The 25198-nt window shown below is 45.2% G+C and overlaps 1 protein-coding gene across 3 annotated transcripts in view; it reads right to left on the bottom strand.

Annotated features, from left to right (window-relative positions):
• The window catches only part of ANKS1B (ankyrin repeat and sterile alpha motif domain containing 1B), an 845363-nt gene that overhangs the window by 368888 nt on the left and 451277 nt on the right, over positions 1-25198 (bottom strand). For all 3 annotated transcript variants that reach the window (XM_090042850.1, XM_090042851.1, XM_090042852.1), the window contains 2 exons: positions 24597-25180; positions 22550-22622 (listed from right to left, as the gene is read on the bottom strand). In XM_090042850.1, the coding sequence (XP_089898976.1) occupies positions 22550-22622; positions 24597-25180 (657 nt within the window). The remainder of the gene's footprint in view (positions 1-22549; positions 22623-24596; positions 25181-25198) is intronic.

Genomic DNA, 25198 nt, shown 5'->3' with positions numbered 1-25198 from the left:
GGCCAAACCTTTCTTGACAATACATCTTTGCCAGCTGGGCAAACTAACTCACTGCTCAAACACCGGGGCAAGCCTCCACTGCCCAAGCTTCACATAGGCACTCTCCCTTGCTCTTTTAATAAAAACAAGCTGCATACCAACTCCCAGTTACCTGGTGCTAAGCTATCCAGGGCATATTCCACCATCATTCTACAGCTGCTTAGTGAGTAGCTGACCATTTCCTTCTAGCAATCAAGGGCCACGTCCACACAAACAGCCTTTTGAGTCGCTGTAGAATGTGGTGCACATGGATCTATTCGCTGCGCTGTATATTTGCAACATGGTGACAAATTAAGATACCAGGAAATCCCAGTACCTAAAAAAAGAATGCAGAAAAAAAAAGTGGGGTGGCAAACACAGCTGCAGTGTGCACCACCCAAAACTGGAGCCTGGCTGACCAGAGCCATGCTCTGCTGCCAGCCAGAGTCCATGTGCCCAGATCACTGCTGCTGCAGCCCCGGGAGACCCCCAGGATCCCACGTAAGGCTGCTCACCCCAGCCTTCCTTACCCCATCAGGGGCCATTTGCTATGAACCACAGTATGTGTGCAGGGGCATTCCCTGGGGACAAGTACCAGAGGCAGAACTATGTGTCGCTGCTATTTGTTCCTGGGGAAATGCCTGCTTGTCTGGGTGTGCCTAAGGTGGGTTTCGAAATAATCTTCTCAGCCAATGACGTAGCGTCATAGACCTATAGAAACTAAGGGCTGGAAGGGACTTCAGGAGGTCATCTAGTCCAACCCCTACTCAAGGCAGGACCATCCCCAGTTAGCTCATCCCAGCCAAAACTTTATCTTGCTGGGTTTTAAAAACCTCCAAGAATGGAGATTCCATAACCTTTTGGTAATTTGTTCCTATGTTTTACTACCCTCCTAGTAAGAATATTCTTCCTAATATGTAACCTAAATATCCCTTGCTGCAACTTGAGATTGTTGATCCTTGTTCTGGCATCTGCTATCACTGGGAACAGTCTAACTCTACCCTCTTTCAAACCCCCCATTAGGTAGTTGAAGGCTGCTACTAAATCCCCTTCCAGTCTCCTCTTCCCTAGACTAAATAAGCCCAGTACCTGAAGTATTTCCTCATCAGGCATGTCCCGCAGCCCCCTCACCATTATTGTTGCCCTCTGCTGGACCCTCTCCAATTTGTTCACATCCTTTTTGTAGTGGGGGGCCCAAAACTGAACACAGTACTCTAGATGAGCACTTTCCAGTGCTGAATAGAGAGGAATAATCACTTCCCTTGACCTGCTGGCAACACACTTACTGATGCAGCTAGGACATGCTGTTGGCTCATATTCAGCTTACTGTCCACTGTAACCCTGTAACAGGGACCCCTAGCCCTGTTATTAGAAAGTGGGGTGACCCCTTTAAGGGAAAAGTCTTCCGAGCGCAGCCTGCCACTACAGCAGAAGTTAAAAGGGAGCTCTGCAAGATGGTCAGCTGACCGGGAGCTGTCACACAATCAGAAGAATGCTCAGGCCAGAACTATATAAGCCCTGTGTTGAGCCAGCCAAGAAACAGCCAGCCTAGGCTGACATCTAGTATGGGGTCCTAAATAACCAGGAGACCAAAAGAAAACAGCTCTGCAGACCAGGGCACAGGAAAGAGCAATCTGGAAAGAAAGAGCTGTGGGGTAAGCAGGCACACTGCCCCTATTATTTTTTCTTCTTTATTATAGCCCAGGGGTTTAGCATTTACATTACTGTTTAAATTGGTGGTTTGCGTTTGGGACTGTAGGGGAGGTTTTTTGAAGGTCCTGTTAATGCCTAAGAGGCACACAACAGCTTTGAGCCCTGCCAGAGGCAGGCTCAAGGCCCAAGCTGTTACAAGCCCAGAGTAGGCAGAGAGAGAGAGTGTTAGGTGACAGCTACAGAGGGGCCTGGGGCCTGGCAAACAGGGGCCAGGGGCCTGGGTTTAAATATGAGCTAGAGCCTCAAAGCCAGGCCCAATGCAGTGGCCCTAGGCTAGCTAGCCTAGCTAAAGAAAAGGAGTGGAGGCCAGGGAGGCTGAAGCCCCAAGTGATGACAGTAACAGCTGTGAGACATGGGGCACAGTGCGGGGGTGGTATGGATCCATGCAATTTGCCCTTAAGGCAGGAGCTCTTCACTTCAGGGGGTTCTCTGAGCAAAGGCAGCCCTGGGACAGCCTGGGGTAGCCTTCTCTTTGAGAACCAAAAGAAACATCAAGATATGGCAAGTGAGTGAAGGTGAGACTGTGTTCCAAGAAGTGGTTTGAAATAAAGGAGACTCTGGGGTACTTCAAGGGGTTCTTGACCACCCTGGGTCTTACAAACCCCTAGGTCTTCTTTTGCAGAGCTGCTGCCCAGCCAGTCAGCCCCCAGCCTGTATTGGTGCATGGGATTGTTCTGTCCTCGGTGCACGATTTTGCACTTGTCCTTGTTGAACCTCATGAGACTTCTTTTGGCCCAATCCTCCAATCTGTTTAGGTTATTCTGAAACCTAGCCCTACCCTCCAGCATATCTACTACTTCCCCCACCTTGGTGTCATCTGCAAACTTGCCATCTTCCAAGTCGTTTATGAAGATAGCTGGGCAGGAAGAACCTTCACAATAACTATAGCATAGGCTGGCACAGCTGGCACTGGCTGGCACAGCATCTGAATGGGACCTGGGGGTCACAATTGACCAGAAGATGAATATGAGACAACAGTGCGATGAAGATGCCAGCAGGGCAAATAGAACGCTAGTGTGTATCAGCTGATGTGTTGCCAACAGATCCAGGAAGGTAATTCTGCCTCTCTACTCAGCATTGGTGTGACCACAACTGGAGCACTGGTGAGGCCACAACTGGAGTTTTGGGCACCACACTTCAAGAAGGATGCAGATAAGCTTGAAAGGGTGCAGAAAAGGGCCACCCACATCATTAGGGGCCTGAAGGATAGGCCCTATGAGGAGAGACTCCAGGAACTAGGCTTGTTCAGTCTGAGTAAGAGGAGGGTGAGAGGTGACTTGATAGCTGCGTACAAGTATGTCAGGGAGGAGCACTAAGATCTGAGGGAGCAACTCTTCAGGAAGGCACCCCTTGGGAGGACAAGGACAAATGGGCACAAACTAATAGAGAGAAGATTTAGGTTGGACATAAGGAAGAACTTCTCTGTAAGGATAACTAGAACATGGAACACTCTCCAGGCAGAGGTGGTGCAGTTGCCATCCTTGGAGGTTTTCAAGAGGAGGCTGGACAAGAAACTCGTTGAGCTAGTATGAGCTCATTAACCTCCTGTCTATGGCAGGGGACTGGACTCGATGATCTCGCAGGTCCCTTATGGTCCATTGATTCTATGATTCTAAAACCAGCTCCTGGATTGACCCCTGTGGCACTCCACTTGATACTGGCTGCCAGTTGGACATTGAGCCATTGACTACTACCCTCTAAGCCTGATGCTCCAACCAGTTTTCTATTCACTGTACAGTCCATTCATCTAGTCCGTACTTCCTTAGCTTGCCTGAGAGAAGGCTGTGGGAGACCATATCAACAGTCTTGCTACAATCAAAGTATATCACATCCACTGGTCTCCCTGCATCCACAGAGTCTCATCATAGAAGGCAATCAGGTTGGTCAGGCATGACTTGCCCCTGGTGAATCCATGCTGACTGTTCCTAGTTACCTTCTCCTCCAAGTGCTTAGAAATGGATTCCTTGAGGATCTGCTCCATGGCTTTTCTAGGAACTGGGGTGAAGCTAACTGGTCTGTAGTCCCCTGGATCCTCCTTTTCCCCCTTTCTTAAATATGGGCACTATGTTTGCCCTTTTCTGACCATCCAGGACCTCTCTTAATTGCCATGAATTTTCAAAGATGATGGCCAATGACTCTGCAATCTCATCAGCCCACTGTCTCGGTAGCCTTGGGTGCATCCTGTCTGGCCCCATGGACTTTTATATGTCCAGTTTTCTAAATAGTCCCTAACCTGTTCTTTTACCACTTAGGGCTGCTCTACTCCTTCCCAAACTATGCTGTCTAGTAGTCTGGGAGCTGACCTTACCTATGAAGACTGAGGCAAAGAAGGCATTGAACACTTCAGCTTTTTCTGCATCCTCTGTCACATGTTGCCTCCTCCATTTAGTAAGGGACCCACACTTTCCCTCATCCTCCTCTTGTTACTGATATACTTGTAGAAACCCTTCCTGTTACCCTTCATGTACACTGCTAGCTGCAACTCCAGTTGTGCTTTGGCCTTCCTGACTAGATCCCTGCATGCCCAAGCAATGCTGCTATATTGTTCCCTAGTTATTTGTCCAAGTTTCCACTTCTTATAAGCTGCCTTTTTCTGACTTAGTTTACTGAAGAGTTCCCTGCTAACCCAAGCTGGTCTTCTGCTATACTTGCTAGTCTTCCTGCAGATTGGGATGGTTTGTTCCTGCACTCTCAGTAAGACTTCTTTCAACTATAGCCAGCTGTTCTAGATTCTTCTCTCCCTGAGACTTGTTTCCCAGGGAATCCTGCCCATGAGTTCCCTGAGTGAGTCGAAGTCTGCTTTTCTGAAGTCCAGGGTCCTTACTCTGCTGCTCTCCATCCTTCCTTTCCTCAGGATCCTGAACTCAATCATTTCGTGGTCACTGAAGTCCAAGTTGCCACCCACTAATACGTTCCACCAATTCTTCCCCATTTATGATCAGCAGGTCAAAAACAGCACAGCCCCTGGTTGGCTGCTGTAGTGCTTGAACCAGAAAGTAGACACAAACACTCTCCAAAAACTTCCTGGATTGCCTGCTTATTGCTTTATTGTCATCCTAGCAGATGTTAGGTTGATTGAAGTCCCCCATGAGAACCAGAACAGTTTCATCACCTAATGAAAGCAACAATCAATGGTTTTCTTTTCTTTTTTTTTTTTTTTGGCCAGGGAGGGTGGGTGGGCAGAGAGGAATGGACAGAGGGAAAAGGAGGGTTTTTTTTGCTTTCTTTGAAGCCTAGGATGTTGACCATAGCTGTGGCTGGAAGCTTGGAAGGGGACGTGATGATGCCTCTGCTAGTACTTAAAAATCTTGGACGTTCCTGGTGAGAGGGTCCTGCTTTTCCACTCGAGGCCATACCAATCACCAATTTTGGCATCAGGAACAAATTTTTACCCTATACCAGATTAGCAAGGGCTGGGGGAATTTGTCTTTCTTTGTAGTATAGGGCATGGACCTTTCCTTAGGATCTTCTGAGCACACATTAACCAACTGCAGATGACACCAAATTGAGTGGAGTTGTAGGAACTCTGGAGGGTAGAGCTAAGATCCAGAATGACCTCAATAGGCTGGAAGAATGCTCTACAGTCAACCAGATGAAATTCAAGAAGTTGGGATGAATAAATATCTGAACAAATACTGATTGGGGAATGACTAGGCTGTGGCACAGTTTTGGGCGCCACACTTTAAGAAGGGTGTGGACAGATTGCAGAGGCCAGCAAAGAGCAACAGAAAGTATTAGAAGCCTAGAAAACAAGACTTATGAGGAAAGACTGAAAGAACTAGGATTTTTTAGTCTTGAAGAGAGAAGACTAAGGGGGGTTTTGATAATAGTCTTCAATTATCTGAAGGATGATGACAAAGAGGATGGACAGCACCAGAAACTATGGCCTCAAGCTGCAACATTGGAAATTTAGGTTGGAGAGTAGGAGGAACTTCCTATGAGGGTGGTTAAGCATTGGAAAAGACTTAGAGAAACTGTGGAATCTCCATCCGTGGAAATTTTTAAGAGCAGGGTCAACAGGCACTTGGCTGGGATGGTTTAGTCAGGGATGATTCTGTCCTGCACAGGGGACTGGACTAGATGACCTTGGGAGGTCCCTTCCATCCCTGATTTTCTATTGTCCTATGAAAAACTGTAGCAGGGCATTGGCAGTGGTCTTGTCTCCCTGTTTTGACTTGTGGTATACCATAGAATGTAATGTTCCAGGTACTGTTTCTTGTAGGTGTGTGTAGTTGTTTGAAGGGGCTATTTTGGGAAATCACTACATAAATGACTGTCTTTGAATGCAGCAGACTGGATTCAGTGGCTCAAGGGGGCCCTTCCAGTACTATGTTACTATGGCCTACATAAAGTTTTCTATAGCAGTAATGGCAAGGTCACTTAGTGGGTTAATTATACCACTGATCTATATGGTGGAAGCAGTGTTGATATACCTTCCCTGCTGTATCAAAAAATAAGGTGGGGTTGTGGAGATTTTTTTTATGCAGCTTTCTAGAGACACTCTGTATTTATGTGTGTACATCTCCCCAGTGATCCACAATAGATCACTGAACATAGAAGTATGTTTTGGGTTTTGTTTGTTTGTCCTTCACGTGCAAAGATGACCACATCCACCGGGGGGGGGGGGGAGGGGGAGGAGAAGAGAGAAGGGAAGTGGGAAAGAAAAAGGAATGGAGAAAAGAGAGAGGAGGGGGGTAGAGGTCAGGCTGTGTGGGTATGCAGGTGATTTATAGGCCCAATCTTTGCCCTGAACAATCTGCTGCAGCAGGGGTAGGAAAGTGATGAGGACTGGACACGAGAGGTCCTCATTTTCCTGGACGTGTGCTCTCACTGCCTCTGCTGTGTGCTGCTGCTCAAATGCCAGTTCTCTGCTCTGGACTGATGACCTTCAGGATGGATGGTCATGAGCGATTTGCTCCCATGACTCCAGGTCGATGCCAAAACTCTTTAGGGACATCTTTAGGGTGTCCTTGTACCGCTTCTTTGGGGCACCACGAGAATACTCCATTTGACATTTCCCCATAGAAGATTTTTTTTGGCAGGTGAGTGATGGACATTCTTAGAAGGTGGCTGGCCCATCTTAGTTGTGCCAGTTTCAGCAGGGTGTGGATACTGGGGAGAGCTGATCTTCTGAGCACCTGAGTGTCTGGAATCTTGTCCTGCCACTTGATCTTTAGTTTATTTTGCAGGCAACATAGGTGGAAGTGCTTTAGTTTCTTGGCATGATGCTGGTAGATGCTACAGGTTTCACAAGCAGAAAGGAGGGTCGGGAGAATTATGGCTTTGTAGACCTTCAGTTTCATTGACATTCTGATGCCTCTGTGATCCCAGACTGACTTACGGAGTCTGCCAAAGGCCATGCTGGTTTTGCTAGCCTCGCATTGACTTCATCGTCAATGTGGACAGCATGGGAGATTGTGCTGCCGAGATAGGCAGACTTGTTGACCATCAACAGTTGTTGGCCTTTAACTGAGATGTGTGGTTCCTAGGCTGTTGTGCCAGGTGCAGGTTGAAACATCACTTCAGTCTTCATGTTGATAGTGAGTCTGAAGTTGCTTATGAGAATAGGTCAATGGACCACTGCATATCAGCCTGTGACCTGTGCATAGCGTTTAGTCGTCAGTGAAGAGGAAGTCACAAAGCATGGCTGTCTGGACTTTGGAGCTTGCTCAGAGCCTGTGCAGGTTGAAGATGTCTCTGCTGAAATGGTATCTGAAAGGAGAATTGCCTTCACTGGGAGAGAACTGGGTGGATACAATATCCAGACCATTGCCCCCAGTGAGACTTGCCTACCTGACGAAGGGCAGCTGACAGAAGGAAAAGTTGGTTACACATTCTTCTGGAGTGGTCATGGCAGTGAAGCCAAATGGGAAGCAGGTGTTGGCTTTGCTATACAAAACAGCCTTATCAAGAAGCTGACCTGCCTGACTAAAGAAGCGAATGACTGACTGGTGGTGCTCAAACTCCCCCTGCTCCGCAGCTTTTGTATGGTGTTCATGTTGATGGAGAAGGTCCAACTGAGAATGGTGTTGAAGACCTAGACATATTATTATATGGCAAATGGCATGGGGATAAGAGTAAGTAGGTAACTGTGGATCACAGACATTGACAGGAGAGGTCTTTGTTGGGCCTGTCAAGCAGCTCAAGATAAGGTTTTCTGTGGTGCTTCTCTATGCAGCTTTAAAATTGGCCCAGTGTATCCTGACAGATCATCACAGCTGACTAGCAAAAATTAAAATCAGGGAGTCTCCAGAACTCTCACATGGATCTATAGCAGGTAGATCCATGGAAAGCTTGCCCTCACACCACCTTGGTATATAATGAATCAATCCTTGTCTAAGTTGAATTAATGAAAGCACGACAACTGAATACTAACCTTTTATTTTTCAACTTCTATACTGGTTTGACTTGATTCTGATTTTCCATTCTAATCTTACCCTGTACCAGTTTGGCTATCCATCAGTCTCAGCCTTCCTCTTATACTGAGCATGTTTTATACTTCTGAGGAACAGATTGTTTTTGTCAAAATCAGACAGCTAACATCTACACTGCACTGTGTAGGGTGAGTGGATTGGGATAAAGGCCTTGGTTGTTCCACAGTACTGCATGTAGCTGTAAAGTTAAATATATCACTGTTCAGTTTTGAGTACCTCAGCCAGTATTGAGTGCATTATTCTGGCTGAGTACTACTGAACTTTCTGAGAACATGGGGGATTAATGATATTGCCTCAGGTACACACTGGAAGCCCAGGGAACATGCAATTGGGAATACATGTGCAAAGACTTTCCCACTGATCAGAAGTAATGACACTTTTTGTCTTCTTTGGTGGCAAGTAGTCTATGATTGAAATAATAAATACCCTCTGAATCGCATCATTTATAGATCACTAGTCATTACTTACAAAGTGTCTGCTGAAGTGATCTCTCAGAACACTTCAGGGGTGGGCCAAATCTGGCCTGCAGGCATAAGTTGGCCCACTAGGCCTTTCTGTCCGGCCTGCAGGGCCTCTAGAATTTTTTTAAAAACTAGTATTTATTTGCCTCTGGCTCCTGTCAAAAGTGACAGGAGCCAGGCATAGTAGGACCCAGGAGAAGCCACAGCAGGCCCCTGGAAGAGCAGTGCCTGCCTTGCACTGCCCCCCCAGCTGGAGGGACCATGAGGCTGTTCCCACCTATGCCAGAGCGGGAACTCAGGTAAGAGGGAGTTGGGGGGCATGTGCTGGTCCGTCTGGCCAGAGGGCTGAGCAGGGGGCTGGGAGCGAGGGGGTGCACGGGAGCCAGTGCTGGCAGAGCCCAGAGCAGGGTGGCTCCCCTCTCTCCCTGCTGGGGCAGCCCAGCCTAGCTCCATAGAGCCCAGGCAGCTGCACCCTGGGCTCCTACCACCCTGCTCTGGGCTCCGCTGGCACTGGCCTCGGGGCACTGCCCAGCTGTTGCTGGCTCCCAACCCCCCTGTCCAGCCCTGGGGGCAGCACAGGGGGTGCCTGGGACTGCTGGGGGTGGCATGACCCAGTGGGATGTGGCTTGGGGCACAGGGAGGCAGCGCAGAACTTCCATCCCGCGCCTGAGGCTTGGCGCAGCAATGGCCCAGCTGCCCCCCCACGGGAGGCTCTGGTTGCTGCCACCCCGGGGAGAAGGCCCAGCCCACCCAGCCCCTCAGGGGCCAGTGGCAGCTCGCTCCCTGGCCCCAGGACGGGCGGGAGGCTGCGCCAGGAGCGGGACTGGAGTTGCAGCTGCTTTTCTGCTCCAGAAATTGCTGGCCACAAGGAGCCCAGGAGCCCCGGGAGCAGCATGGGTCCTGCAAGGCTGCTGGGGGAGACATGACCTGTCCGAAGCTGGCCCGGGGTGCAGGGCTTGGAGAGGCTGCAGGAGCTTTCAGAGGAAAAAGCAGCTGCGGCTCTGCTCCAACTCCTGGCACAGCTTCCCTGCCCGTCCTGGGGCTGGGGGGGTAAGCTGCTGCCAGGCTGCCGGGCCCCTACAGGGCAGGGGGGAGTTAGGTCTTCCCCCCAGGGTGGCAGCACCTGCTGGGGATGCCCAGGGGAAGGGGAAGCCAGGCCATTGCCATCCCAAGCCTCAGGCGCAGGATGCAACTTCTGCCCCGCATCCCTGGACTTCCCGCATCCCGGGCCACATGCCTCCCCCAATGGCCTCAGGTGGCCCCCTGCACTGCCCCCAGGGCTAGTCAGGAGCTTCCCTGGGGCCCCTGGCCTCCTGGAAGCTGCAGGAGCTTCTAAAGCAGAAAAGCAGCGCGGCTCTGCTCTGGCTCCTGGCGCAGCCTCCCTGCCTGTCCAAGGGCTGGGGGGCAAGCTGCTGTTAGGCTGCCGGGCCCGGGTGGGGTGGGGGGGGGCTGGGCCATCCCCCGGGGTGGTGGCAACCCCTTGGCCACCTGTTGGGGGGGGCAGCCAAGCCTTTGCTCAAGCCTCAGGCCGTGATGCAAGTTCTGCACGCCACCTCCTTGGGCTTCCCATGTCCTGGGCCAAGTCCCCACCAACTTGTGAAACTCCAGTGGACTCCAGGAGCCCCCTGCACTGCCCCCCAAGCCTGACAGGCCCTTCCCTGGCAGCCCCCGGCCTCCTGGCCACAGCAGGAGCTGTGGAGCACAAATGTGGCCCTGAGGCTTGGGGCAGCAAGTGCCAGCTGGGTCCCCCCTTGCAAGCCTTCCTGCAAACCCCACAGCCACACCCTCCTCCAGACATAACACACATCCCACAAATATCATCGCTCTCTCTCACACACACCCCTCCCCATAAACCCCACATCCACCCACCCACCCATACCCCCCAACACCCCTGCACACCCCACACACTATACAAGAGTAAGACTACATTTTGAGCTATTATGCAATCACTTCTACATATAAAGCACAAACACACAGGTATCAGGACAAAAATATATTTTTAATTGAATTAAAATATAATATTATGGGTATTTGATTTTTAGTACATAATTTTTTTTTTCCCGGTTCCTAAGATAGCAAAAACCCTCTTCTCTGAAGGAGTACTTCCAGGGGCAAGGGTTGTTTGTTTACCATATTTACTCACAAATAAGAAGGTTTGCCCCCCACCCCACAATCAGCATGGTGAAAAAACGCCCTCATCTTATACTTACATACAAGGAAACCTCATTAAATACACTATCATTAAACTGCTGCCAAAAGCAAGATGTGCTGAGTAATGGAAACCAGCTATGAAGCTGATTAAATGCAGCCAACACTGAGCATGACTATGGCCCATATTGGGCAAACATGATTTTTTTTTTAATGAATATAATTTGTGTTCCAGGTCAAATCAGTTCCAAATCATATTGATTGAGCAGAACCCAATTGTTCCAAAAACCATGTTGAATGAGCAGGCAGAACTGAATCATTCTAAATGCCATGTATGGGACTACAACCAGTGAGCATCTTCCATCCCAGGCTCTCATCCTGGGACTTTAGATACTCCCAAATCCATAGGCAGGCATCCTACCCTACATGCAGGCCCCAAGCCCAGAGATCTTGGTATTTGGATGACCCCTGATACTACAGACAAGCATCCTCCATTCCAGACTCTTTAGTCCAGGTCTTCAGATACTTCCTACACTTCATCTTAGCCCACAAGAGGTCGAGAAACAACCTACCAGAAAGATAGGTTAGTGAAGCCCATCCAAATAAGATATAAATATATGACAGTCCCCATTGTGTCATTTCCCCCTCAATGCCAACTCTTTTTTAAGTCATAGTGAGCCACTGTATTGAACACATTTTGATTTCCTCTTCATTCCCACAGTTAAGTTGCATTTCTCTTTCCCATTTCTAATGATTCCTGTTTGTTTACCAGCCTTAAACTTCTGGTAAACATCACCAAATTGGGCCACAAACAGGTCATTTAGAATCCCACTGTCACCTCCTCTCTCAAGCCTGATTAATGTAGCCCTGCCCTCCATGAGGTGGAGCCAGACCATGTTACCTTGTGCATCACTTGCATATACATTTTTAGAGGATCCCAGGACTCATGAAAAGAAAACCACGTCCCTTCATGAGTGTGTATGTGTGTGTGTGGGGGAGTTAATTAGCACATGGATCCTTCATGGGGGATATCTGGAGTATATAAAAATACTGAGCAGTTCTGAGCTATAGAGTCACCATGGCTTTAAACACTGTTGACTCTGCTGGGGCCCAGCCCAATGAACTATATGGTAAATCATGAGCTTTCTGGCTTTGGACTAATATCATTCATAGTTTATACTTGTAGCAGGGCACTAAGATACGCCTGTTCCTTTAAGCATGAAGCAGCTTGGCCAGGGAGCTCTGCAGGCTAAGCAGAGCTCCCCAGCTGTGGGTTGCTGGGAAAACAGCCTAAGGGGTAATTGGGCAGCACCTGCAGGCATCACATGACTGGAAGAAGGGTCTCAGGACATATGAGCCCAGGGCTGTAGCTGGCAGGGACACACTCTCTCTGGCAACTGCCAGGGAAGGAGCTCCTGCGTGAGGAAGCTACCTGAGATGTGGTGCTGCCTGCTTTGCTACTCAAGTGCTACAAGAGTTTAGGAGCCTCCTAAGTATGTAGGCTAGGGAGAATTTTGTCCTAAGGGTAGAAGTTTGCCCCTTAAGGGGGCATAATGATGTTGTCAGTGATAATGTTTAAGTTATAGCTTAGGGGCATATGCTTGTGTTTATGTTTATACCGGAGGACAGGGATGATGCTATAAGGGGAGACTTGGAGGCCTCATTAGTGCCTGGAGAAAGAGGCATCCAATCTGGGTAGAGCTCAGTGAGGCACAGAGAAAGGCTCCCATGGGATGCAGCTACAGTGGTGCAGAGAGAGCCCTAGCACCAGAGAGGGGTGCAGCTACGGGGGCACAGGGAACCCTAGCACCAGAGGCACTCAGAAATGACAGAGAGTAATATAACATCTATGAGATTTGGGGCATGATAAGGGGAGGCTGGAGTACTGCAGTACACCCTGGGTGTTAGAGTGTAAATGCCTCCTGCCTTAGAACCAACTTATTCATTCTATCAAAGACATGGCAGGTGAGACAAGGGCAGTCTGCCCACGTGACAGGTGGGTGGGCTGGTAATAGGAACAGCCCTGGGACTGCCTCCTGTCACAATACTATATATAAATAGGTAAGAAATTGCTGTTTAAAGGTGTGTTTATGGTGTACCTGAGTTAAAGCTTTCAGCAATTTGAAAAAAGGTAACCTGCATCAATTCTGGATGAACTAAGTCTATATGAACTTCTAATAATTTGCCTAAATGCAAGTTTCTACAGGCATGTGAATTTCAAAGTCTGTTTTCAATTTTGCCCCTCAGTTCCATGTGTGCAGGGAGAGCAAGGTCTGATAGTAAGGGGAGGGGGGGGTGGAGCCTAGAAAGGGGCCCATGGAGTGCTCCCGGAACACAAAATCCTACCAGCTGTGGGGATTCTTGGTCCCAGCAGCTGTGCGGTGCTGCCATGGCTGCAAATCCCATCTGCTGTTGGACCCTACAATCATGCCTTCTGTCATGCACATGTGGCATGATGGGAGGTGGAATTCTGGCAATTGCATGTCAGATCTATCACTCCTTTATCTGAACATCTAGAAGGATCCTGATATCTATGTTCTTTCTTTGTTCAATAACCCTAGACAAAGAGGACAACTCTTTCAAAACAGAAACCTCATTCCCAGGAAAATGTGAGGCAGTAACATTTTTGCATGATGTATTCTTGGAACTTTCTACTTCTAGGATTCAGGGTTGGAGTAAAAATACCGAAATATTTCCAAAAGAATTTTTTGCAAATTATTCCTTCTCTTTTGGTTGCCTTGAAAAGGGAGCAGGGAGGAGGTTTATTTCCCCGCCTCCCCTACAAGGGGACTGCAGACCCTCTCAGTCATTCCTGCCACCCCCCCACTCCAGTGACAAGGGAGGGAGCATAGCCAGAGTCAACGGGAATGGCTCCCACTATCCACCTGTTTTTCCAGTGGCTGGGGCTGCAGGGCTGAGTTGAGCTGGCCTGTGAGTGCTGCTGAGGGTGTAGGCAAGGGGGACAGCCTAGGCTAGGCCAGCAGGGCCAGGTCCTTCCTAGTGGACTGCAGCTCAGGCTACAGCCACAGGGGCTGCATGGCTCCCTGTGACCAAGCCAAGCAGGGCTGTCATGGAGCCCTAGATGCCTGGGAAGGGCCACATGGGGCTGGCCCATCAGGGCAGGGCCCTCCCCAGCCTGCTGTGGCTGCACGACAACCTGGCTTTGCAGCACAGGTGAGGGGTGGCTGGGGAGCGGACTTCCTGGGCCAACTAGGAGGCACCAGTGCCACCAAGCCCCTCAGCTGCCACTGCACCTCCTGTCCTATGCAGCACCCAGGGCTGCAAGTGCACAACCAGCTGCAGGCTGGCCAGGGCCAGGGGGGCTGTTCTACCCCCCTTGCTTCCAGCTGCTGCTGTTGCAGCCATGCCACACCACTTGGTGGGGCGGGGGGCACAAGCTTCAGAAGCATGTGGAGCTCTGGGTCCACCTCCCAGACATCTTGGAAGGCAGAAGGCATCTGAGTGGAAGGTGCCTGGGGGCTACAGTCAGAGTTCTGTGCACTGGGAAGATGCCACTAGGTCTGGCAGGGCTGTTTTTTCCCCCTCCCCTCCAGCTGTGGCTCCTGCTCCTGTCACACCGCACAGCCCTGCTTGGGGCAGGGGGAGCTTCCTTTAGCCCAGTCACTTCAACCTGAGCTGGGCTGAAGAGGCTGGGCTGAAGGAAGCTCCCCTTGCCCCAAGTGGACTAACCTGCAAAGATTGAACCAATTCAGGTTCCAGCTTTTCAAATGTCTGCCCCTAGCCTAAATATTGTAAGTCATTAACTATTTACTCTGTATCTAACTATTTTTAACTATTTACACCAACAGTTCTCAACATTTTTAGGCTCAAGTCATCCCTCAGAAAATGTCAGCTCTTATTTTTTACTCATTTTTTGACAACAGAAAAATGGTAGAACAATTCTGTTGCAAAGAATACAAGAGGACGACAACAGGTTTCTGGCACCATGGATTCCTATTTTAAATCTTGTGTTTATTTTTTTAAATCATGTTTGCACACTTAACAGTGCTAACACTGCATGGTACCACCAAAAGGATCCGAAGTCAACTGAGGTGCCTCAACATTCTGTTTTGAGAATCACTGATTTACACACAAAGAAAAGACTACACAGTGTACACAGAGAATCAGACAATGCATGGAGATGCAAAAATACTGGTTGCAGTTTCCTGCTCTTGAAAAATGACACAACCATGGCCCCAATAGATACTTCTAGCCGAAAATTTCCATCCAACTAGGTGCAGGGACATCAATATTGGAGTTCATATATGGGAAAGCACTTAAAGAAGAATCACAGTTTAGTTAAATATGAAAATACCACCAAGATCTCGAATGTATTCTACATTTGTGGCTCTTGCAAATGTCTTTCACTTATCTAGAAACATATTTCTATATTCCTTGAAAGAAAAATGTTATGAGGAAAATGTGTTTATAAATTAGGTAAAAGAAAATGTTAAATTGAACTTTATTTATTTCTTACTGGGAAGTGCATATGGCTGATATTTAAGCTTACTAGCTTTTCTAAATACTTTGTAGAATGTATATTGCTAATCAAATCTATGTATCTAATCTGCCAGGAAAAAACCCCAGCTGTTCAGATGACTACATTCCAACTTTAGATTGGTTGCAGTCAACTCATGTTATCCTAATAGTTATCACAGTCTAAATATACACATACATGTATTTCACTATTCTTTTATCAATACAAGACACATTTCATCCACAAAAATATCATTCCCTTAAATTTAGACAGTATGCAATATGAATAGAATGTTCATCTTTTTAGGACAGGTATAAATGTGTAAATTTCATTCATTGCTGTCTTCACTTGCATATTATGCTAAAGATACTATGACATAGCATGAAATAAACTTAAAATGAATATAAATGAAGATGTAGTGTGCCATTTCACATACCATTTCATCTTTGACATTGACTTTTTAATATTTATTAACTGAGGTAGTTAGACAAGAGATTATTTGATGTTTCCTAAAATAATGCTTAATAATTCAACTGGTTTCAAACAAACGATCTGATGGTCATGAAATATTTCTCAGTTATACAGTGAATTCTAAATACTAATTGACTTTTTCAGTCTCTCTTTCTCTCTAACTATCCGACACATACCATTAAATAAAATTAATCACCATTTCTCAACTTGATAAATACAAGAAGTTGGTGAATCATATAAAATTAAAGTATATGGAACATTACATACCCTTTCCTTTATAAATTTAGACCTGATTCTCATCTTTGGCTGAGCTGTGCTCAGTATGGGGCATGGGAAAGAAAAAAGGAATTCGAAGGTGTTTGCGTCTCTATTTGTGCATCCCCTGATTTGTGAGCTGGGTGGGCTACTGATATAACTCATGAAATAATAAGAAACCTGAAAGGGACCTTATGGCTCCATACAGACTTTCAGAGAGGTCAGGGGGAAGTTAGAGCATATTAAAAATGGTCACCCGATCTAACTTAGTTCACCCACATGCAGACCTTACACTTAGATCCTTTGTTAGTTGCATGTAAGTGCAAACTGTAGAGAAGTTCCAGGAAGGTTAGATCAGTCTAAAAATGGCTGACCCAATCTAAGTTAACACTACATCTGAGGTAGGCTAACTTAGATCAAGTTGGTCATTTTTAGACAGTTAAATCAGTCTTAAACTTCCATACAGTCCCCAACATAGGCCCACAGGTGGGAAAGCCCAGCTGCTGGCCGCAGGACCAGAGCTACACTCTTCCTACCTGTCCCCTTGGCACCAGGCAATTTTTAGTCCTGTCCCGCATCCCCTGCCACCTCACCCCGAGATGAAAAACTCCCTCCATATGGACCAGCCAGCAGCCCCCACCCCCAGCCCACCAAACCCCAGTCCCACAAGCCACTCCCAGTGCCATTTTTATCAGTGTTTGCCAATGCTAGGAGCTGAGGAAGTAAGTCCCAGTGAGGGGAGGCATAGGGGCTGGAAGGTAGGTCAGCTGGGGTGAGGTTGTTCATCTTGGTGGGTTGAGAGGCTAAAAAGAGCCCCAGGTCATGAGGGGCAGGAGTGAGAACCCCCCATCCCTCTAAGCCTCCCCACAGATCCTGCAAGTACCCCTGATCTTGCCAAACATTTGCAGACCCCACCAACTCCCTGTGGATCCTGCCTTGTCCCCACAATCACCTGATCCTCCCTGCAGACCCTGTTCTCCCCTCTCCCCCATTCTCCTGTGGACCTGCCTGCCCCCTACTCCTCCCCATGAACCACACCTGCCCCCCTGATCCCACAATTCTTTCCTCCATTAGCCCACCCATCTGACATACCTCAGATAGGATGGCTATTTTTAACTCACTCTAACTTCCACAAATGTCTATACACAGCCAAAGGGGTCACTAGTCCAGTCTCCTGCTTACAGAAGGAATATCACTATTAAAACTATCCACAACAAATATTTGTCCAACCTGCAATTAAAAACTTCCAATGACTCCAATTACTCTTTAGGTAACTGTTACAGTGATTATTGACTTTGATATTTAAGAAGTTCTTCCTAATATCTAACCTAAATCTCCCTTGTTGCCATGGGCGACTGGTGCCACCTGAGTCAGAAGGGGCATATGCCCCCCCCCAGTGGCCAGTCAGTGACTGGGAACGGGGGGGTCCCCTGCAACTGATCATGTTGAATGGGGGGGTGGGGAGTGTTCCCCTACAGTCGATCTTGCTGACCGGGAAGTGACAGTGACGCTCCCAGATGTGCTAGCAGTGCTTCACTTGGTGTCCCCAGTCCCTGGCTGGTGCTCACAGGGTGAGCACTGGTGCTCCCACCTGCCCCCCTGCCCATCACCTAAGCAGTGAGCGCTGCCTGTCAGGGGTTGCACGTGCACCCCCATGCACCACATATGCATTGCCACTGTTCGTTGCAATTTAAGCCGACTGCTTGTTGTCTTGTCTATTATATAGAAACCACTATAAATCTCAGGTGTTTTTCTGACCTGCTGCATCCTAGTAAATCATTCTGTGGTGCATATTTGTGCATGGGATTGTTCTACTCTAAGTACAGGGCTTTGCACTCATAGTTACTGAATTTCATTCAATTAATTTTGCACCATTTTACAGTTTAACAAGGTTATTCTGAATCCTAATAATATTCTCCAAAGTGTTAGTCATTTAAACCGTCACTTGACTACTGTGGTCAGTTCTAAGCAATGCATTTTGACAGCTGTGAACAAATGGGAAAGGGCAGAGAAGAGCAAGAAAACTGAATAAAAGCTTAGAAAAGTAGACATGTGGAAAGGATGAAATAATTAGAATTATTTACTCTAAAGAAGAGAAGACTGAAGTTTGGCAATAGTCTTCAAAAGCAAAAACGGGTTGATATAAAGAGAATAATGATCAATTGTTGTCTGTGTTCACAGTGGACAGGATAAGTATCAAAAGCTGAACAAGCCAACAGTATACTTTTGTTTTACAAAATTGGCAATACCACACTGCCTTATTAAAAAGAACCCCCTCCTCCCCAACAATAGCATGCTGGGCTGCATTAACAAGAATGTCATTTGCAAGGCAAGAGAAACAATTCTTCTATACTGGACATGGCACCTGGTATGATTTTACCTGGTGTTCTGTTCTGGGCAATGGACTTCAAGATAGACATGGATAAACTGGGAAGAGTCAATCAGGGAATAACAAAAATGATTAGAAGTCTAGGAAACGTGACAAAAAAAATTGGAAGAACTGGGATTAGATTAGAGAAGACCAAGGGAAGAGGTATTAACAGTCTTCAAATATCGGAACGGTGGTTATGAAGAGAATGGTAATAGACTTTTTTGCAAAGAGTAATGATGTTAAATTGCAAGATGGGAAATTTAGCTTAGATATTAGAAAAAAATCTCTTACTTCCCAGTGGTTAAGCACTAGAACAGGCTACTCAGGGAGGTGGTGAAAGTTTTTAAGAGCAACTTAGACAACCACTTGTCTAGGATGACCCTGCCTTAAACAGAGAGCTAAACTAGATGACTCCCTGAGATCTCTTCCAGCCCTACTCTTCTGGGATTCTAAAATATGAGCACACCTTTCTTCCTAAAGTGTACTCACAAAGTACAGTTCCATCCTTAACAAGGAATATAACAATGGTGTATGAAGTAAGGAGTCTGTGTTTCTTTTTTTCCCCAAGAAGTTCTGATAAAATTACCTTAGTATTTTTTTAAATTGTTGTCAGTGTTTAAAACTCAACCAGAAATTGAAGCTGAATTCTTTCTAACTTACCACCAGGCATTAACAAACTTCACCAGTTTAAGTTCTAGTCTTCATTTGTATTTGCAACTCAAGTGTCTCCAACTGACATGCCTAATTAATTTTATGCACTCTTCAGTGGATTTACAGACAATTTTAAAAGATTGAAATTAAAGGAAGAATTCTCAATTAGGCCCCAAAAGGAGTAGAATTCATCTTAGTCTCTTAGCTGTATTGATTCTACAGTACTAAAAAGAGTAATAATAATGATAAAACTTTTTTTCATTACAGGAAGTAGATACAGAATTATATCAGCTGCCTATAGAAAATAATTCAGAATGTTAAAGTACAGGTGACCCTCACCATTCGCAGGGGATACGTTCTCATATCTCCCATGAATGGCAAATCCATGAATAAGGCACTATGTTCATGAATGCAGTCTACGTTCATGAATGCAGTGCCCCCGGCAGCTGGTGGGAGATGGGGACACAGCTCCGGTGGGAGCCTAGCAGTGGCAGCACGAGCTGAGCAGTGGTGGTGGGAGGCCAGCGGTGGTGGCGGGAGCCCAGCAGCAGCAAATGCGGAGTTCACTAAGATGTCCTGTAACTGCATAAAAAGTATTTAAAATGCGGGTTCAGCATTTGTGAATTTTTGAAACGGCGAATGCCGAACCCACGAATAGCGAGGGTTTCCTGTATGCAATAAGAATTGTTTAATTCCACAATGAGATTTTGCCCATTTTATGTATGATGTTAGATATACAGGATTACTCTGCAATTTTTTTCCTCCCTGCCTTAGAAACATGAAGGCAAGGTGGTCATTTTCTTAGGATTTTTTTTACTTTATATTATTTCTTGAATACAGCACAAGAAAGGACCATTCCTGAAGATGCAAAGAAGTCACAGAATTTTTTTTTGCCTATTTTAAAGTGTAACTATATACCTAAAGACTTTTCAAGGTATGTTTCTTACAGGAGAGGGCATCCCCTGATGTAATCTATTGTGGAACTCAATCAAGGCATGATAGGTGCTGGTTCATTTTCCAGAATTTACTACCAGGTCACAGTTTGATGTATTACTGTAAAACTCAGGGTCTTTGGTAATCATCATGGGTTTTCCTTCATTTACTGCCTGGGCTGTAGTTTATTGCAACAGGGTATATAAGAACGAAAAGTGAAAAATATAATTATGATGCTGCCTATAGTCAGCTCCATTAGAGAGATGCTTCTTTAACGAGGTATTTGTATGCATTAAAGATCAGAGTTAAAAATGTAGCTTTGGTCTATTTGTAGATTTCTGATTTTTCTGATAGCAAAACATCAAAGGATAGTATCCACTGACAAGGAATGACAAAGTGGTAAAAAAACAAAGTTAGGTGAATCAGAAGAAAAGAAGTTGAGATTCACAAGGAGCTGTTCTGCAAAAGGAGAGTGAAAAAAAAGAATAGAACACTTACCAATTGAAAGACCTGGAAAACCAAACGTCATGTTTGAGTGCCAAGAAAAAAATGTACGGAATAGTAGAAGTCACAGATGAGACAGAAAGCACATGTACTCTATGACAAGAGCTGTTAGGAGACTTATATGATACATCTTAACAATTCAGAGGAAAAATAATGACTCTTCCAAAGAAGAAAGAGGATAGTATTTGTACACGGATTGATCTATGAAGCCCTCTGTACCTATTAGTTTTATTTTTATTATCCTCTCTTCTGTAGCCATTATCTTTTTCTTTTGGGCCTGGTTTTGACTAAGATTTCTGCCATAATATAAAAATATGCATCAACATCATGACAAACAAAGCCACACCATGATTTAAGAAAAAGCCACCTTGCATTCTACAGTTTCTCTACCCACAGTTCCCCTTAACAGCATTATTAATTTCAGGAACAGAAAAAACTTAGGCAGCATTTTCCACCATGTTTCTCCTTCCTTTCTTCTAGAAGCAAATCTGCATGTGTCCTGTACTTACTTGTAACTATATTTGCATTCAAGTCTGTCATTTCACATTGTATTTCTTAGATTTCCTTTTTTTCTAAGTAAAAATAGCGTAATTTATTTATGTCTAGTAGATAAGATGAATAACCTCCTACAATCTAGGCACCAGATTCAATCCTTAAAATAACTAGCTTTTATATATTTTTATTTTACTTAAATTACAGGATGCAAAATTCCCATCCCATGCATAGTGTTGCATTACAGAAGAATTAATGGGAATTTTCAAACTGTGATGTGGCTCCATGTCCTGTTATAAAGATTAAAATACTCAACTGTGCAACATTATTTCTTCCCCTCCCTCATAAATGATACAGTAACATTTTTTTTCTAAATTCTGATCTTTTAGTTCAACACCATAGTTGTATACTAACATACCAACAAGCCAGCTATGATTTAGATCTGTCCATTTTGTACATACTAGGGAAAAACTGAAAAAAATTCATAGCATTGCTTAGACCAGTAACAGGGGCAAGGAACAGAAGTTACACATAAACTAGTTTAAGTAATCAGAAACTGGTTTAAACCTGTAATAGAACAGAAGTTCAGTGCACAGAAACTAGTTTCAAAATGACTGAAACTGGTTTAAGATAAACCTGGTAGAATGTAGTATCAGACTTAACTGATTTGGATCAAACTGTTTTATGAAACTTCTGTCCCAGACCCCTTCCTGGTTCAAGTTAAATCATAGTCCCCCAGCATCCCAGCATGCTTTCTAGCCCAGGAACTGCCAAATCCCAGCTGGGCCCTGGGGTCAGGAAGTGGGGGGCGTTAAACCCCGCTTCCCCCAAATACAGAGCTACCCTGCTCTGCCCTGCTAAAAACTTACTGCTGGCTGCAACTGTGGACTACAGATTTCAGAGACACCTGGAAGCAGGAAGAGGAAGTGATGAGCAACACCTACAGAGTCCTGCTGCTGTAATTGTAGACTCTGAATACCAGAGACCTCAGGGGCAGCAGGAGGAGGAAGCAAACATACAGCTCATGCTGGCTATGTGCTAAAGAGCCATGCTCTAGTACCCCCTGGCTTCTGGCCAGAACCACTACAGGTATGGCTGGATTTCTGTCCAGTTGTTTCTCATTTTAATCTCTGCATTTTAGACTAACCTGCAAAGACTGAATTGATTCAGCCTCAGGCTTTTTGCCGTCTGTACTTAGCTTGGCTGTCAACACCATTTTTAGAACTGTGTCAAAGAGTTGCTTCAAGCAGGGTTGAATAACATGATGCTTAAAACTGTTGCTGGCTATTGTCTGTATGTGTTTAAGTTCCCACAAAAGCAGCAGAGCTTTGACCAATTTCCCTGTTATAGTTAAAGTTGTATTACAGAGATATTTGCAGAACTTTTTCTCTGCTAAGGTTACAAGAAAACATTAATGGTTTAATATAGCAATTTTTAAAAAATAACAAATATATACTATTTGCAAAGGTAAACTAAATTGCATCCAGCAGTGAGTGTTAAAATGCATAACATGATTTCAACATATTAAGCTACTTAGCAAAATTCTAGCACTGATTTTCCTACATAGTATCAAAACCTTAAATAATAACTTTTATAAAGGAAAATAAAAGTTCTTTCTTACTTGCAATATGATCATTCATTTCTTCTAGCCCAGTGTTAATTCCAGCATCTATGGAACTTATTATTTTATCAATCTGTAAGAAAGAAAATAGTAAAAATAATTCATGAGACTCATATGTAGTATTTTATTACTTTTCAAGTAGAGAAAGTAGGGAATTGTTAATGTTATTGAGAAGACAACAGAATAATATAAAAGATCACAAAGAAAGATTTTAAAGGACACTAAACTTTTGTAGCCTGAATTTTATTTTGTAATGTTTTTATACTCTCTTACAAGCTTGAAATTAACATTTTTGCCTTACTATTTAGTTCCTTTCCTGTTTAGAACTCTGCTTGTAGCACTATGCATTTGAAAATATTTTGCTATACTTTAAATGTATGCAATGTAAATGAGAAAAAGATACACACACACACACACACACTTATTAAAATACATAACTTGTGACAATCAGAAACTTAATAGTTTCTGCTGTGAAGGACAGATTTGTTTGATGATGTTTCTACATCATTAGTGGACTATATGAACAGCAATGTTCATGGATAAAAGTATTGGCTTTTGTCATAAAGTTACACCTCACTTGGTCATTTAACACTGCACAGATTTTGAATCTTCTTCTTCAAAGACTATTTATAGAAGATGGAAATGTAACTGTTTGTACTATGGAATGCTATTGTTTATAAGACCATATTGCTTATGTTCATCCCAAGATACCTTTATATGTTAGTTACTAGTATCCTCCCCTTCTATGCGACACTGTTGGAGTACTGCATCCAGTTCTGGGCGCCACACTTCAGGAGGGATGTGGACAACATGGAGAGGGCCCAGAGGAAGGCCACCGGCATGATCAGGAGTCAGCACGGCAGGTCCTACGAGAGGCTAAGCGACCTGAACCTAGAGAACACTAAGGTGGGATCTAGTGGTCATTTACAAACCAGTCAGGGGGGACCAGCAGGCATTGGGGGAGTCCCTGTTCCCTCGAGCACTACCAGGTGTGACAAGAAATAATGGTCACAAGCTGGCAGAGGGTAGATTCAGGATGGACATCAGGAGGTGCTACTGCACTGTCAGGGCGGCTAGGATCTGGAACCAACTTCCAAGAGAAGTGGTGCTGGCTCCTACCCTGGGGGTGTTTAAGAGGAGGCTAGATGAACACCTTGCTGAGGTTGTTTGACCCCTGTACTCTTTCCTGCCGTGGCAGGGGGTCAGACTTGATGATCTGCTCAGGTCCCTTCCAACCCTACCAACTATGAAACTATTTCCATGCTTACCATTTAATATTGTGTTAAAGAAAAAAAAGTCTCAAAGTATTCTAAAAACTACTGAATTTTTTAAGCCCAATTTTGAAACTTCAGGAAAAAATGTTAAGTGAACAATCACATATAATACCAAAACAGCCTTTTTGTGTCATGCAACCATATCCCAGCTCACTGACATCCCAGGGCCTGCTCCCATTCTCCATTTCATTACTGCAAGGGTCAGGAAAACACAGAGTGCTCTGTACAAGGGCTATCACCATTCAAAGGATGTCATATATACATACAGGACTGATGGACCAGGTACTCAACAGTTTTTATTCTAACTAAAACAGTGCACGCTACAGATTTTTTCTCTGTCACTTTCTGTTGTCCCTTGGGGATATTAATGCTGCTGTAAAGGTGGTATCGCAAATAATTAAAAAAATATAGGAGAAATAGAGCAACGATACAAATAATTTATCAGCTTTATTAGCTACAGTGGTGAAGAGGTTTAGCGGGATATAATCTGAACTTTCTCTTGAACATCACAGCAAATTACAGGATTACTTCCGGTTGACTTCATTCCCTATGGAAACAATAGACTCCACTAAATCTGTGGTATTATGAGCAAATGCACATTCCATTTTGTGCCTGTCATATTGCTGTGTATTACCCCAGGATACCCATTCTCTGTAGATCTGTAATTGGGCAGATTCCCTTCTTTAAATTCTTCCCTCTGTAACTCTGACAACAGAATAGCTTCCTTCAAAATTCTATATGATTGCTTGCATTTAAAGTAACGAGAAACTTACTTCTTCCCATTCTGAAGTGAAGGACGGTGTTCTTTCAGAATTTCCTTTAGAATTCTGTTGTCTTAGTGTGGCTTCACCCCAGTTACTTCGCGTTTTCTTCTCATTAGGTGGACAGGAAATAAGATTAGAGTCTGACTTTGAAACATTTTTGGATAAATGCATTTCAAGCAGTGCCTTAGGCAAAGATCGTATCCTTCCAAGTGTGCAAGCTCGCTCCACAAATCCCCCTTTAGTGATTACCCATTGCTCGCCCAGCCTTGTTGTTGTGCCAACCAATGTACGATTTTCTACTGGTTTAATTTTAGTATAAAATATGGTTCTGCTTACAACTTGTGGTTTTTTTTTCTTAACTGGGGCATCAGTGCTGTTTTCTTGTTGCGTCCATGTCTGTTGCACTGTATTCTTGTTTAAGCTGCTTTTCCTTTGTGAATCATTGCACTGGTCTACTCTGCCATACAGCTGGAGTGGATTTTCAGGTGGGTCACAGGCAGGTGATGATCCATGAAGCAGACCAGCAAATTGTTCAGCAGGGTTTTCTTCAGGAAGCTCATTTTCAGTGGATACTTCTTGTAGACAAAGATTCTCTGCAAAATAGTAAGGGG

Source organism: Crocodylus siamensis, chromosome 4 (genome assembly GCF_052110815.1).
Source record: "Crocodylus siamensis isolate JL-2025a chromosome 4, ASM5211081v1, whole genome shotgun sequence".
Taxonomy (NCBI): domain Eukaryota; kingdom Metazoa; phylum Chordata; order Crocodylia; family Crocodylidae; genus Crocodylus; species Crocodylus siamensis.
This window is presented reverse-complemented; position numbering and strand designations above follow the sequence as displayed.